Source organism: Capricornis sumatraensis, chromosome 11 (genome assembly GCF_032405125.1).
Source record: "Capricornis sumatraensis isolate serow.1 chromosome 11, serow.2, whole genome shotgun sequence".
In the NCBI taxonomy this organism is placed as follows: domain Eukaryota; kingdom Metazoa; phylum Chordata; class Mammalia; order Artiodactyla; family Bovidae; genus Capricornis; species Capricornis sumatraensis.
The window spans coordinates 99,513,137-99,527,817 of NC_091079.1; the positions used below are offsets into that span (position 1 = coordinate 99,513,137).

The window sequence follows — 14,681 nt, forward strand, 5'->3', positions numbered from 1 at the left end:
TCTTTTCCAGAAGCCTCCCCCTTGGATTTCCTCCCTCGGTAAAGCCCACCAGGCTCCGTGAGGCCCGAGCGGGAGCCAGAGTCCGCCCTTCATCTGTCCGCCTCCTCTCTGCTGCCTTCCGTCCAGTGTCTGAAAACCCGCTGCTTCATATATTCCGTCCAGTTTTCCAGTTATGTGACAGAAGAAGGTAAACCCAGTTCCTGTTATTCTATCATGACCTAGAGGTAAAAATAGTCTTCCATGTAATATTGATAAACCTTTATTAAATGACAGCTGCATGAGAGAGGCTGTGCAGAGGTCCACGGGGGGACCGAATGGGCGGGGAGACAGTGCCTGCCCTCCAAGCAGCACGCGCAGCAGGGAGGAGCCCCTTTGTGCATCACCGCCTCCGCGTGGCACAGGGCCCAGAGCTCAGTGATGCTGAGAGCCGTGCGGGTCACGCCGCCCGAGTCGGACGGGTGGTACTCGAGTTCTGACGAAACGCGGCCCATCGGAGGAGGGAACGGCGGCCACGCTGGTGTTCCTGCCGCGAGAACCCCACGAGACGGACCGTGGGATTGCAGAGAGTTGGCACGGCTGAGGGACTGACGCACAGCAGCAAAGGAGAGGAAAAGCAATAAGAGCGCTCGTTGAAGGAAACACGCAACATAAACCGTGATGGGCGGCAGGGGAGAAAGCAGACGGCTATGGAAGCATTTAGAAGGACGACCTGAGTTAGTCTGCAATCAGGGAAATATTTCCCAAAACAAAGGACGGTTTAACTGAGACTGAAGAACTAAGTAAGCTGTGGTATCTGTGTTGCGGGGGGTAGAAAGACTGCTAAGAAGGACTTCATACGCAAAAGGCCTGTGGCAGGACGGAACCATCAGCCCTTAGATTTCTCAGTGGAGAAACACAGACTGAGCTTACGGCTAGCCTAGCTGTACTGTGTTCGTGGCAGAGCGGGAAACGGGATCCAGAACGCCTTCCTCCAAGTCTAGTGTTGTCTCCATCCCACTGGCGCTTGTATTCCCTGAGCTAATGCTGGGAATTGCTAGACCATTCTCTATAATGACATTTCTCATTTTATGGCCCATGATACGTTATGGGCAACACATAATTCTGAATTTTACTTCCCATTTAAAAATCATTATGGCCAAATTTTATCTAAGATATATTTTTAATTGCCTATATTTTTATGTATTTACAAAGAATATGACACAAATTGTAAATAAATGTACAAGAGAGCCCAAAACAGAAAAGAACGAACACACACATTTAGCACACTGAAGCCATAATAACATCATAATGGCCTGGGAACGGTAATGCAGCTCCCTAAGTGGCTAAATGACACCCAGGAGAGGCTCGCTCAGCAGTGGAAGCTGTTAGCGCTTTCAGACATTTTGGGAAATGCAGCCATTGCCCCATTCCAAGCTTAATTGGCATAATAAATGTCAATTAAAACTCCTTTAAGATTTTAAATTGCAAAATTCAATGAAACTATTTATGTGTAAACTCACACAAGACTTCTTTACAAGAAGCCTCTCCTATGAAAAGTTGTATTTCTTGTACATTTACCGTGGGCTACAAATCTCCTAACATGGACACTCACTGCAAACCTGCCTTCGCACAGGGAGGAAAGTTCAGAACACGTCACTCTGAAGTGGCTTATAGTTGATTATATGTTTCACATGTTAATAGGATTCAGTTTCTTTTCAACAAATACATAGAGAGTACCAACTACATGCCAGGACTGGAAATACAGCAGGGAAGAAGGTAGAATGGTCCCTCCTATCGGGAGGAAGAGATCCCCCAAAATGCTACCGGGAAGTCCCTTTTCATCTTAAAGGGGTCCTAAAGCTACACATGACTCGTTTAACTTTTACCTATGAGGCTTAAAAGACAATCATTCATCCAGTATAAATATAAAACAATCTGTGTTAGCTTCTGTATTTGGCAAAAACATCTTCGTGTCTTATGTACAGCTGCATCCAAAACTTCCGTTCTAAGTAGCCCAAGCTGCCAAATGTTGGATGTCATCATCCTCTCCTTCTGTCCTCCTAGAAGATGCTGGACCAAAAAAAAAAAAAAAGGATAAAAATCAGTCACTGGTGACATTCACACCTTCAGCACAGAAAACAAATTAGAATCATTCATTAAAAGGTGTATGTTTCTGAAATGGAAAATAAGTGCTGAAGAGACATGTGTGCTAAGTCGCTTCAGTCGTGTCCGACTCTTTGCGACCCCACGGACCCAGCTCCTGTGTCCATGGGACTCTGCAGGCAGGAACACTGGGGTGGGCTGCCATGCCCTCCTCCAGGGGACCTTCCCGGCCCGGGGACAAACCTGCGTCTCTTCCATCTCCTGCATAGCAAGCAGGCTCTTTACCACTAGCGCCACCTGGAAGCCCAGGCATGCTCACTACTCTTGAGAGTTTCTTTTTTCTTGGCTGTGCAGGGCCTGAGGAATCTTACTTCCCTGACCAGGAATCAAACCCACACCCTGCAGTGGAGGTGCTGAGTCTGAACCACGAGGTCGCCAGGGAAGTCTGCGGGAGAGGTCCTCCTGAGATGGGCCTGGCCATGACCTCAGGTCAGTATTTGACCACGGGGGCTGGGGTGAGGCACAGACCTGCTCGAGAGCGGTGTGCCGAGGACGCGCCAGGCATCCTGCCCGACCCTCTGTCCGGCTGAGCTGGGAGCGAGGAGGAAGGTGCATTCGGGAGTCGGATATTTGTCATCTTCTTATTTAATCCTTCCTGCTCCAGTTCTTCAAGTTCTGCCATGAGCTCATCCTGAACATAGGAGAAAGAAAGAATTATGGAGTTAACGTTTCAAGACGTGGGTTTCCTCAAACACAATAACAAAAACATCTGCTACCCAATTGATATGTGAGAATCCAGTGAAATGGAATATTTATTTTAAGACTAAGTCTTTTTTGCAACACTGAGCAATAATTAAAATATGAATATTTGGGGCTGTGCAAATTTGTTGTAGCTAATCTTATAATACTTCAGTCAACACTTTTTTAAGTAATTTGTGCTAGCTGAATATATAACCTCCAGAGCTTCTAGAAAATTTACACTTTGCCTGTCATTTTTGCAATGTAACTTTTATGTTCTACTGTTAAGAATTCAGAATCTGTGAAACTTTAATTAAAGGAAATATATATTTTCATTTTGGCTAACGCTACTGAAAATAAACCAGATACAGCAAAACCTTAACATACCAAACGTAAAAAGAATCAAAGATACTATGGCTCCTTTGTTAAATTACCAGAGCCGATGAAAACCATGCTGTGTGTTTGAGTTAAGAATAACTCCAGGTGGGTACACTGTATTTCCTTCTGTTAGCAATAGTCCGAGACAGTCTGGCTTAATCTTAAATTACTCTGTCCCAAGAACATTAGAAAAGCAAGTCCAGTTTGAGACTTTGAGGGTAAAAGCCACCTTATGACAGAAATGATATGGCTTGAGATGACTAGTTCAGGTCTAACTGGCTCCAACAGTCCTCAGGTTGAGCCCAACCCCCTGAGAGAGGTTGGGAGTCAAAACTAAACTTGTCATCATTATAATTCTGAGGCCGTTGTCATGAGCAATGACCTAAGACACTCATATTCCACCAAGGATTTTTCTTCATTTATTCATTTGGCACTGAACAAATTTATCGAGAGCTCACTCCAGGCCAGGCATGAACTCCGGGCTCGAGAGACAAAGTCCAATCAACAGTCCCTACATTTAAGGAGCTTTCTGGAATGCAGGAGAAAGGCTCACGAACAAATAATTATTCTATCTTAAAATGAGAGTAACAGTACTAAGGCCAAGAGTGGAGATCTTGAAGCCAAGCACAACACTGGATCAAGTCAGCATGTATCAGACATACGGCAAGCTGAGCTGTCTGGGAACCGCTATACCTACCTCAAAAAAGGAAATAAACACGAAAAAGTACAGCATGAGGCCCTGTGAAATAGTGCCTCAGGCTAGTTGCTGGCTTTACAGTTCTCCACAGGCTGAAGGAATAAAATACCTTCAGAATGAATATTCTGACATCCTATTTCTGCTAAAAGAACAATCAGGAACGAATATAGCGAGTGCAGTAATAGCAGGACACGCTACCCTACGCTGAATGTGCGCCCAGGGTCGCCAACAGTGCTTGACGGTCATTAACAGCACTGAAAAGATCGCTATTTCCTATAACAAATATGCGAGCACAAAATAATCATTTCCATCACTTTCAGACTTCAGGTACCAAACACTTATTCATTCATTGATAAAAGCATTTTAGAATTTAAGGGACTTCAGAATAGTCTACTGATCGTCATGTTCATTTTATAAATGAGAAAACTGAGGGCCCGAAAGTGAAGGGGCCTCACAGGGCTCAGCGGCCCGCGGCAGAGCGGGGCGTCCTCGCGAGCCCAGGGCTCCGCAGCGCGCATAAAGCCTCCGGATGCCCACTAGCCAGCCAGCGGCAGGCGCGCTTCTGGGAAGGGCCGGACCGCGCCGCCTCCGGCGCTGCAGACCACAGACGGCCCCTGTCGAGCGGCCTTCTGTTTGCTGCTGTCGTTGCTGCTGCGGTTGCCCGCAGTGCTTTAAACATATGAAAACCATCTTGCTTCACAGGCCAAACAAAAACAGAGCTCGGGAAAGATCTGGCCTGAAAGCCACCCTTTCCAAGCCGTGGCCTACAGCATTTAAAAAGCTGCTGAAGGAACGGACCGGCGGACGCAGAAAACAAGCTCATGGTTACCAAAGGGGATGGGGATGGGGTTACATGAGGGGTCTGGATTAACATGTACTCAGTGTTATAAATGAAACAGATAACCACAAGGACCATGGTACAGGGAACTCTACCAATAATAACCTATGAGAGAAAAGAATCAGAAAATAGTTTCGTGTATGTACAACAGAATCACGTTGCCGCACACCCGGAACTAGGCAATAGTGGTAAATCAGCTACCTCTCAATTTTTTAAAAGAACGAGAATGGAGGAAAATGAGATGAAATCAAATACGTATAGAAACAAGAGAGCGGCTGACACCCAATCCTCGCTTTCACGGGCTCCACGGAACCACATCTGACTTCCTAGATGGGCTGTGCTTATCAGTACGTGAATGCAGGAAGTCAGATTCTTGGCCACGCTAATCGGAAACGTTTCAAAACATGCACCAGTCCTTCCGTGTGCGCTTTGAGGGGGACAATTGAAATTCACAGCGCAGACTTCACCAGTATGATTAGTCTGTTATTACTGGACTGACTAATCTCAGTGGAATGTGTGTGTGAATAATGCCACACCACGTTTGTTTCATAGCCCGGGTAATACACAGAGGCAGCCTAAGCCCTGATTTAGCAGGAGGGTGATCTGCCTGTCCCTGCAGAGGGACAGTCTGCTCTGCTTCGCCCAGTTGTGTGAGCACTCAATTTCTCCTAATGGGGCTGTTTACGCACCCGTCAACAATTAAAACTCACGGACTTCACATCATCACATGCTGCTCTTCTAATAGCTGAGAACTTAATTAGGGGGCTATTTGCCAAACTATATTAATCTTTCCTTTAAACCAGAGCTGCCAACACTTCATTTCCCTCTTAAGACAGGTGTTTTTCCAACAGCTATCACACATTCCTTAGTGATATTAAAGGACATGTGTAAGAACACCTGCTCGCTTCACATGGTGGGAAGCTATCTTTTCTTTCAATAATTTTTTTTTTTTGAGGTGGACCACTTTTAAAGTATTTATTGAATTTGTTACAATATTGCTTGTTTTATGTCTTGGGTTTTTGGCCCTGAAGTACGTGGGGTCCAACCAGGGATGGAACCCACACCCCCTGCGCTGGAATGTGAAGTCGTGACCAGCGGCCTCCAGGGAAGTCCCAGGAAGAGCTATCCTTCTCAGCAGCACGCGCTCCGTTCCACACTGTGACACCCACCTCATCAAAGTCATCGCCAAATCCAACCCGTTGAGAAAATGCTTCAGAGATTTCTTGGGCAATATCCTGTTGCTCTGTGATCTCTTGCATCAAATCGTCTATTTTGTTCAGATCCCTGGGAAACAATGTTTGGTTGAAATATTGTAGAATTTTACTTTAAAATTATGAATTTAGACACAATCCCCCATGAAAAGTGAGCCAACTCAACATAAACTCTTGGTTATTTCAGTAGGATTATAAACGTCCCTGGTGGTAGGACTGATCAACTTGAAGAATTTAAATTTCAAGAAATTAATAATTCTGTATATGCACATATATTTTAAATTATGTAAGTTAAATTGATAGCCATGACGTTTGGGAGTCACTAGGGGGCATATCTGTAGACCCATTTTGAAATTTTTTCTGGTAGGACATGCTCAGGTGCTAAGTTGTGTCCAGCCCTTTGCGACCCCATGGACTGTAGCCCACCAGGCTCAGACTTTGTCTATGGGATTTCCTAGGCAGGTTGCCAGTTCCTTCTCCAGGGTGGAAGGGCATATGAAACGGTTAAAAACATGCTATGTATTAACTCTGGAGGAAGCAACACCACAGGTCATCAAGGACCACAGTGAGTGAGATAAGCTAGGGTGGCACTCAGAAGCTGCTATCAGAGCAGCTTTTTGTAGAAGATGGACTCTGGAGACCAGAGATCTACTTTCCAGAATGCCTTGTAGTCCTGAAATTCTGACTTCCTGAGAACTTCCCCATGGCTGCTGATGGGCCGGGAGACAAAGGATGAGAGCAGGGTTAGGCCTGTGAAGCCCTCAGAAGAATCAGCAGCTTCAGCAAAGGATCACAGGCCCAGGGCCGATGGCAGGTCTCAAGCCAGATCCTGGTGCCTGAGCCCCTCTGGCCCCTGCAGCCCCACAGGCTCGGGTCCGAACGTCTGGCGGCCGTGTGTGCATCCCTTCTCCAAATCATCCCTCCAGCTCTGAGCCCAGGCCACGCTGATGGGTACTGGGGAGGTGACAAGGTTACTCATTACTGAGCCACTAACGCTGACATTGTCATTCCTAGTGGAATTAAATGCTTTGCATGTTTTCCAGACTCCACATAGAGGAAAAGCTGAATATTTGACAGCATTTCATGCAGTAATCAAAAAGAGAACTGCCGGGAGCCAGCATGAGGAATTCTGCCCGTGACAAGGTCATGAGGAAGGAAGCTGACATACGCAAGGTCGTGATCAGACTTCAGGAGTTCCCCCTGGCATTTCCTGAGCATCCACCCCCCAAAAAAATAAGAATCTGCCTGCTTTTCCACTCTTCTGATATCCTCTGGAAAAAAGTCAACTCAGGGCTTTAGTCTTCTGTATTTGAAAGGGATGTTTCAGTTAAACCCCCTCTGATAACTCTCGAGCTTGCCTAATAGGTTCCCCCAGACCTCTTACAGCTTGTGAATTGCTTACAGCCCCCAACTGCGAGAGGCACAAAGCTTAAAAGCATCTTAAAGATACAGAGCCTTTTCTAAAGAGTTAAAAATTATATGAGTAGAGGGTTTTCACTGTTGACTCAATGACTGCTGCCAGGCCTCCATATTCTTTATCTTTTAGGCACCTGGGAGGGTGTTAATCAATGTAAACGGGATATGGAAAAAGATATATAATAGTTTTGATGTTAGCAACACTAGACTTTTGAGTTAATTACTTTTCTCTTTGTTATATATCACTGCACTCCTCTTGTGTCCTTGCTGCGTAAGAATGTAACTTTATTTAGTGCTTTCTGAGAATGGCACCAGACTTTGGGAAGATCAACACAAATAAGTCTTCTGGTTGACAAACCCTTATCAGAAAAAAGGCTGTAAAATGTTAATTGGCTCTTTTTGGCCAGAAGATGATGTAAATCACCTAAGACTTGTGTATACAATTAGGTATGCAGAGAGAAAAGCCTGGTTTTGATAAGGGTCTGGACTGCTAACACTGCATAATTTTGTATTACCCATTGATCTCTATGTACAATCAAAAAAAAAAGGTATAAAAGGCCTTTCTAGACAATAGGGGCCGGAGCCAGTCACTGGACTGGTTTCCCCTGTGTCTCTCTCTCCTTTTCTCCCTTTCCCCCGTGTCTCCTCTTTACTTTAATTTCAGGCTGACTTCCCATCTGGGGTGCGGAGGCTCGCCAAGTCTGCTTACTTGCCCTGGCTGTTAAGACCCCTGCGAAAGGGAGCCTAAGGCGAGGCACCCTTAGATATTCAAGCGAGCGCCAGTGGCCCAACGTAGATGGTGCAAATTCCTTGTCTGGAATTTTATTGGTCTTCCGCGTAATCCAAGTTATTCAGCCCTCTTTCTCCACTTAATTTTTCCTACTACACTATTGTTTCTTAATCTAATCTTATATCAATCAATAAATAAGTCTTTCCTCGCCAACGCCCTCCACCCTTCGAATTCCCTGAATCCACCGGGGCTGGACGCTGGCAGAGAACTTTGACATCTTGCTGTGCCGTGCTGTGCGGTGCTAAGGTGCTCAGGCATGTCTGCCTCTTTGCGACCCCATGGACCACAGCCCGCCAGGCTCCTCTGTCCCCGGACTCTCTGGGCAGGACACGGGCGGGGGCTGCCAGTTCCTCCTCCAGCCGCCCTCCGCCCACCCCTTATTTCCAGTTCTTATATTCATAACAAAGATAGTAGGATCGTGTATTTAAAAATCATATGTGAAATGTACAGCTAAAATGTGGGCCCAGCAGTAAATTCTTCCCAAAAGGAACACCCAGGGAGGATGAGGCTGAGCTGCCTGGGAGAAGGGCTATGATTCTGGAACACAGTTAGCACCTAACTCCCAGCAACGACAGCGGGTGGTGACTCAGAGTGAATCTAACGATCCCTCAGAAGCTGTCAAAATGATGGCTGATGGTCCGCTGGTTATCAGGACAGGAAAATGTCAGCAAGCCGCCTTCACTGACCGCGGCCTCTCTTCCCCCCTTCTCCCATCCACAGAACCTTCTCCACGAGTCCCTCAGACACTTGTTGCCCTTGTACCCCTTTGGCCCAAACTTCACCATCATATTTAAGCTCAGGAAAGAATTAGATTCTCTGTGCAAATAAAAAGCAAACAGTCACGAGCCCCACTACCGCTATGAATACTGATGACTGAGTGCTTACTTTACGCCAGGAACTCCTGACGGCAGTGTATCTAGCTTCTCATCAACTGTCACAAGAACCACATGAGGTGAGTATGATTACTATCTTCAACTTACAAACAAGGAAGCTGAATCAGGAAGAGACGAAGTATTGTCCAAGGACAGTCAGCCAGGATCTGGGATTACAATCCAGAAAACCTGCCCCAAATCCACATCTGTATCCATTATGTTGTGTGCCAATGGTTCTCGAGCACTGGTTAATATCAGAATCACCCGGAGAACTTGGTTGAAAACAAAAAGGCCCAGTCCCAAGCTTTCTCAAAGGGGTGTGGGCATCTCGGTTCTCTTTAGTAGTGATTTCTGAGTCCTCCCAAAGTTTGACCTTGGGAGGGGAAGTTCCCCTGGAGAAGGAAACAGCAACCCACTCCAGTACTCTTGCCTGGAAAATTTCAGGGATGGAGGAGCCTGGTAGGCTACAGTCTTTGGGGTCACAAAGAGTCAGGCATGACTGAGCAGCTTCACTTCTGCAAAGTTTGACAGCCACTACTGTACAGTTCTAATATCCTCACGGATGTTACCACTTAAGCCTTTTTGAAACTAGAGGATGAAAATATTTGCAGGTGGAGTATCAGAGAACAGTGAGGCCTGGAAAACATTAAAGGCAAGATGAATGCCGTTTATTTTCTCATGATCTTTTCTTCTGCTAATAGATTAAAACTTTCACTCTTTCTCTGTGGGAGCATTCCATCCCAACATGTCAAAGAGTCTCAGATGAGTAAGCCCATCCCTGCCCAAGTCATCAGAGTTCCAAAGCTCTGAGGGAACGTGAGACTCAGAGGGAGACGGCGGTCACTCACATGTTCTCGTGAACGGCTTTCATAGCTTTTGCTGCAAGGCCCATGTTCTTTAACACCTCCGTGTTGGTATGTGAGTTTTCCAAGGCTTCTCTCTGGAACTCAATGGTGGAAAGTGTGCCATCAATCTGAGTGAGCTGCTTCTCAAGCCTCTTCTTCCTCTTCAGAGCCTGTAATGCAGCTAAATAAGGGAGAAGCCACATTTATAAGGAGCTTTACATAAGCTCTCTACTCAAGAGACATTTACTCAGCATTAACCATGGAGACCCGGGTTCAATCCCTGGATGGGGAAGATCCCCTGGAGAAGAGAATGGCAACCGGCTCCAGTGTTCTTGCCTGAAGAATCCCATGGACAGAGGAGCCTGAGGGGCTAGAGTCCATGGTGATGCAGAGAGTCAGACACAACCGAGCTCCAGATGAGTGAGTGAGTGAACCACGGACTTGGCACTTCAGTTCAGTTCAGTTCAGCCGCTCAGTCGTGTCTGACTCTTTGCGACCCCATGAATCGCAGCACGCCCACAAAGAGGACTTCAAATAAAGCTGAGGAATGTATAGGCAGCATCTGTCCTTGCAATTGCTTGCAAAAACTATCACTCCCTAAAACATTTTGTTATTCTCCCAAAAATCTGCCAGGTGTCAGAGGATGAAAAGTCAGAATACCATATTCTATAATATATACCACAGAAACATTTTTGTTAATGTTGGATTTTAGAAAAAGACTAGGTAAAAATAGAAGTACATATTGCATAATACGAAAATAAAGCCTTAGAGAAAGAAAGAGCCTGAAGGACTATCTATCTTAGCCCTATATTCTTATTTCAGTTAGCAACAATCGTGCCTCGAATAAACATCACTGGCTATGATACTGCCACTGTGCAAAGTTATTCTTATTTCAAAGACAAGTTAGTGAGATCCAGAAAAGTTATATGAGTTGCCTGAATTTAATAACAGTCCAAAACCTAGCAAGCCAACCATGTCTTGATCTGAAGTGACTATGAGACAGCCAGTAAGGTTGCATCTAATCCTAAATATCATGAAATCAACAGTCATACTCAAGGATTAGACGGCATACTGCTGACAGAAAAGACAGTTGCCTTCAGAAAAATGACATCCAAATTCCCTCCCATCCGCACTCAGCAAAATCTTGACACGCATCTTTCAGAAATCACAAAGCTAATGAGTCCATTTGACTAGAGCACCTTTGAAGGCACCCTGAGAAACAGGCCTTAAAATGTGAGTTTTGAAAAGGCATTTAGTGAAAGTGCAGGAAAGAGCAGCGGAAGAATGCTAACATGAAGATGATCAAATGGAGCTGACAACAGAGCTCAAACAGCTTTATGGTTTCAGAGCGAAATGTGTGACTGCAACAGAGATTCCTGAGAGAAGGCTCTTCTCTGTTGTGAACAATTTCTTCTTGCACTTCCAACAGATTTAGTATATTTATTCCAATGCTTTTTGTTTGGTGCACAAAGACTCCTAGCCATTATACTTTCCTGTTGGATTTTTATTAATGATCAATAAATAAATATTTCTTTGTTGCTTAATCACTAATTCATGTCCAACTCTTTTGTGACCCCATGGACTGTGGCTAACCAGGCTCCTCTGTCCACGAGATTTCCCAGGCAAGAATCCTAGAGTGGGCTGCCATATTACTTGCTGTCCATTTAATCCTTTTTACCTTAAATTCCATTTTGTTTTATATTAACACTTAATATAAAATTAATACTTATATACTATATATTAGCATTAAGGAAAATTAATATTTCAACTTTCTTTTTGTTGAAATTTACCTGTAATACTTCTGTGTGGACCTCAATTTCAATTTTTTTTCTAATTTTTTTTTGTATGCCTATAACAGGTAGGATATATTTCAATGTTTAATATGTATGATTATTTCTAACCATTCGGATAGTCTCCAACTTTTAAGGTAAGTTTTTAAGTTATTTTTATTTATTGTAATAACTGATATTTGTCCAAAATGGTCTTTTTGCCATCATTTTTTGTGTTTTCTGTTTGTTATGCTTTTTATTTTCTTTTTGCTTTCTTGTCTATATATAGATTAATTTTCCTTTGTTCATTTTATCCCCCTTTAATTGTAGGATAGTTATACATACTAAATTTATTCTCCTATTGGATACTCTTGTATTTAAATAATATGCTTAAAATTAAACTTAAGTTTTCTATACATGTTGAAAAATAATCAGTATCTATAAAACAAATTGTTCCTAAACAAGATTGTCTTAACACCCCAAAGCCCCAAGTGTTTCACTGAAATAATCTTACTTTCATTAGTTCCAGACGACTACCAGTTTTCAAAATTGTTCTTGCGATTTTTTAAGGAAATATTTCTTAACAACTGCATTAAGCTTCATAGACACAATTTCAACAGTTATTTACTCTAAACTGAGAGTGTCTGCTGGCTTGTTTTCTTACTACTGCTTCTTGTATCCTATAATATCATGAACCCAAGAGAAGAGAGATAATGTAGAGAATAAAATATGTTAAGTAAAATATGTTAAAAACAAAACTTACATTAGTGTCTACAGGGAGATCAAGAGGCTCTTGTGTTATAAGACAAGAATGGGCTGTCTTAAAAATGAGCAACTAGAAAACAAGAAACCGTTCTTAGAAATTAAAAACATAACTAAAAAATAAATTAAAATGTTTAAAAAGTAGAATAATAAATACAGCTGATGACTAAATTAGTGATCTGGAATATAAAGTTAGAGAATTCTCCCAGAACAGAGAACAAAAAGACAGATAATTAATTTAATAAATTAGAGGACAGAACCAAGGAATCCAACATCCATCTTACAGGAAGTTCAAAAGAGAGAGAATGTTTCAGGGGAAGTGTGAATACTAATATAAAAATAAGCAGCAGTTTCAGTAGAAAATAGGCAGAAATAATGGAGGGGAAGACGCAATAAAGAAATCACAGAATGTGCTGGAACCTTCTGCACACCCAACGCTTAGGACTCACCCTGCCACTGCAAAGGCCCCCGGTTTGGTCCCAGGTTGGGGAACTAAGACCCTGGGAGCCATGTCCTGTGGCCACTAACGATGTGATGAAAAAGAAATTAAAGAGTACAGTTTCCCCAAGATGAAGGAAGATAATTCTTCAGAATAAAAATACTCACTGAACACGTAGATGGGAAAAACAAAAAATAAAAGGCACATACCTAGACCTCCATCGTGAAATTTCATTTCTCCAAGGTAAAAAAAAAAGAGAGAGAGAGAAAATCTTAAGTTTCCAGAGAGGAAACAAGCGAAACAATTATTGACAAACGGATGAGACTGATACCATCAGTAAACTTAAGACATGTTGGCTCTCCAACAGCAGCAGCATAGCGTCTTGCAACTTTGGCAACGTGTTGAAGCTAGAATTCTGTAAAAATCCAAGCAATTATTTAAGTTTGAAACAAATGAAGTCAACTTGAGACACATAGGTATTTAGAGAATTTATATTTATGTACCCTTTCTGAAAAAGAATTCTTTTAAGTTTTACTCCAGTAAAACTAAAAAAAAAAAAAAACAAAAAGAAAAGTCTTAGGACAATCTAGATACCGGAAGCAACATTAAGGAAATAAGCCAGCAGACACCGTGGTTTGACGGAAATGGCTGCTGCGATCATAGTCACAGAGGTGCGATTCTCCACCAGGCCTCCCCATAGAACTGGGCAGGGCGTGCCAACGGGCAGGCCTGCTTTCGGGCGTGGGGAGGAAGCAGACCGGCCGGGCGTTCCTGCAGTTGCCAAGGACGCTGTAGGTGTGGACATTTCTTCTGCTTCCCTCGTGGTGGTAACTCTTCCTCCCCGTCCCTTCCGCCCGTGGGGAAGGTCCAGGGTCATCTCGCCTCCTCCCTGGGGGCCACACTACAGTTTCCGGGATCGCAGGAACAGCACTTACTCCTAACTTTAAGAACAGTTTTTATGTATTTATTTAATCTGTCCTTTAGGAAGGAAACTTGAAAAAAGAGGCCTCTGGCACAAGGGCCTTCCTACAAAATCGCACAGTGCCGCTCTGCGGGGAGGCTCAGCGCGGTGGACGAGCAGGGCCGTGCTATCCGCCCGAGGGCCACGACTGCCGCTGCACGCCTCACATGGGAGTACAATTCTGTGTTAACAAAATCTATCCGACCCTGTCTCCCCAACACTGAGCGTAAGCCCCCTGTGGAAAGATACAGTATCTTATTCACCTGTTTCCCCAGCACCCGACCCAGCTCAGGGCACACAGCCAAACAAAACACAAAACAAAAGCCAACTTTTATGGAGCATTTGAAGCGAAGACTGCATATTCAAAAGCAGAGACATTACTTTACCGACTAAGGTCCGTCTAGTCAAGGCTATGGTTTTCCCAGTAGTCATGTATGGATGTGAGAGTTGGACTATAAAGAAAGCTGAGTGCCGAAGAACTGATGCTTCTGAACTGAGGTGTTGAAGACTCTTGAGAGTCCCTTGGACTGCAAGGAGATCCACCCAGTCCATTCTGAAGGAGATCAGCCCTGGGATTTCTTTGGAAGGAATGATGCTAAAGCTGAAGCTCCAGTTCTTTGGCCACCTCATGTGAAGAGCTGACTCATTGGAAAAGACTCTGATGCTGGGAGGGATTGGGGGCAGGAGGAGAAGGGGACAACCGAGGATGGATGAGATGGCTGGCATCATGGACTCGATATACGTGAGTCTGAGTGAACTCCGGGAGATGGTGATGGACATGGAGGCCTGGCGTGCTGCGATTCACGCGGTCGCAAAGAGTTGGACACGAGTGAGCGACTGAACTGAACTGAAGTGAGAGTCACTCAGTCGTGTCCGACTCTTT

At 44.2% G+C, this 14,681-nt stretch overlaps 1 protein-coding gene and 1 non-coding gene across 2 annotated transcripts in view; both read right to left on the reverse strand.

The window, feature by feature from the left end:
* Positions 1-1,307: 1,307 nt before the first annotated feature.
* Positions 1,308-14,681, reverse strand: part of CHMP4C (charged multivesicular body protein 4C) — a 30,981-nt gene continuing 17,607 nt past the window's right edge. The window contains exons 2-5 of the mRNA XM_068983966.1: positions 9,871-10,048; positions 5,903-6,017; positions 2,611-2,773; positions 1,308-2,049 (exon numbers count right to left, since the gene is read on the reverse strand). Of these exons, the coding sequence (XP_068840067.1) occupies positions 1,985-2,049; positions 2,611-2,773; positions 5,903-6,017; positions 9,871-10,048 (521 nt within the window). The 3' untranslated portion in view covers positions 1,308-1,984. The remainder of the gene's footprint in view (positions 2,050-2,610; positions 2,774-5,902; positions 6,018-9,870; positions 10,049-14,681) is intronic.
* LOC138088826 (U4 spliceosomal RNA) lies at positions 10,608-10,750 on the reverse strand. The gene has a single exon (XR_011145735.1). It is a non-coding gene; the product is annotated as a U4 spliceosomal RNA (small nuclear RNA).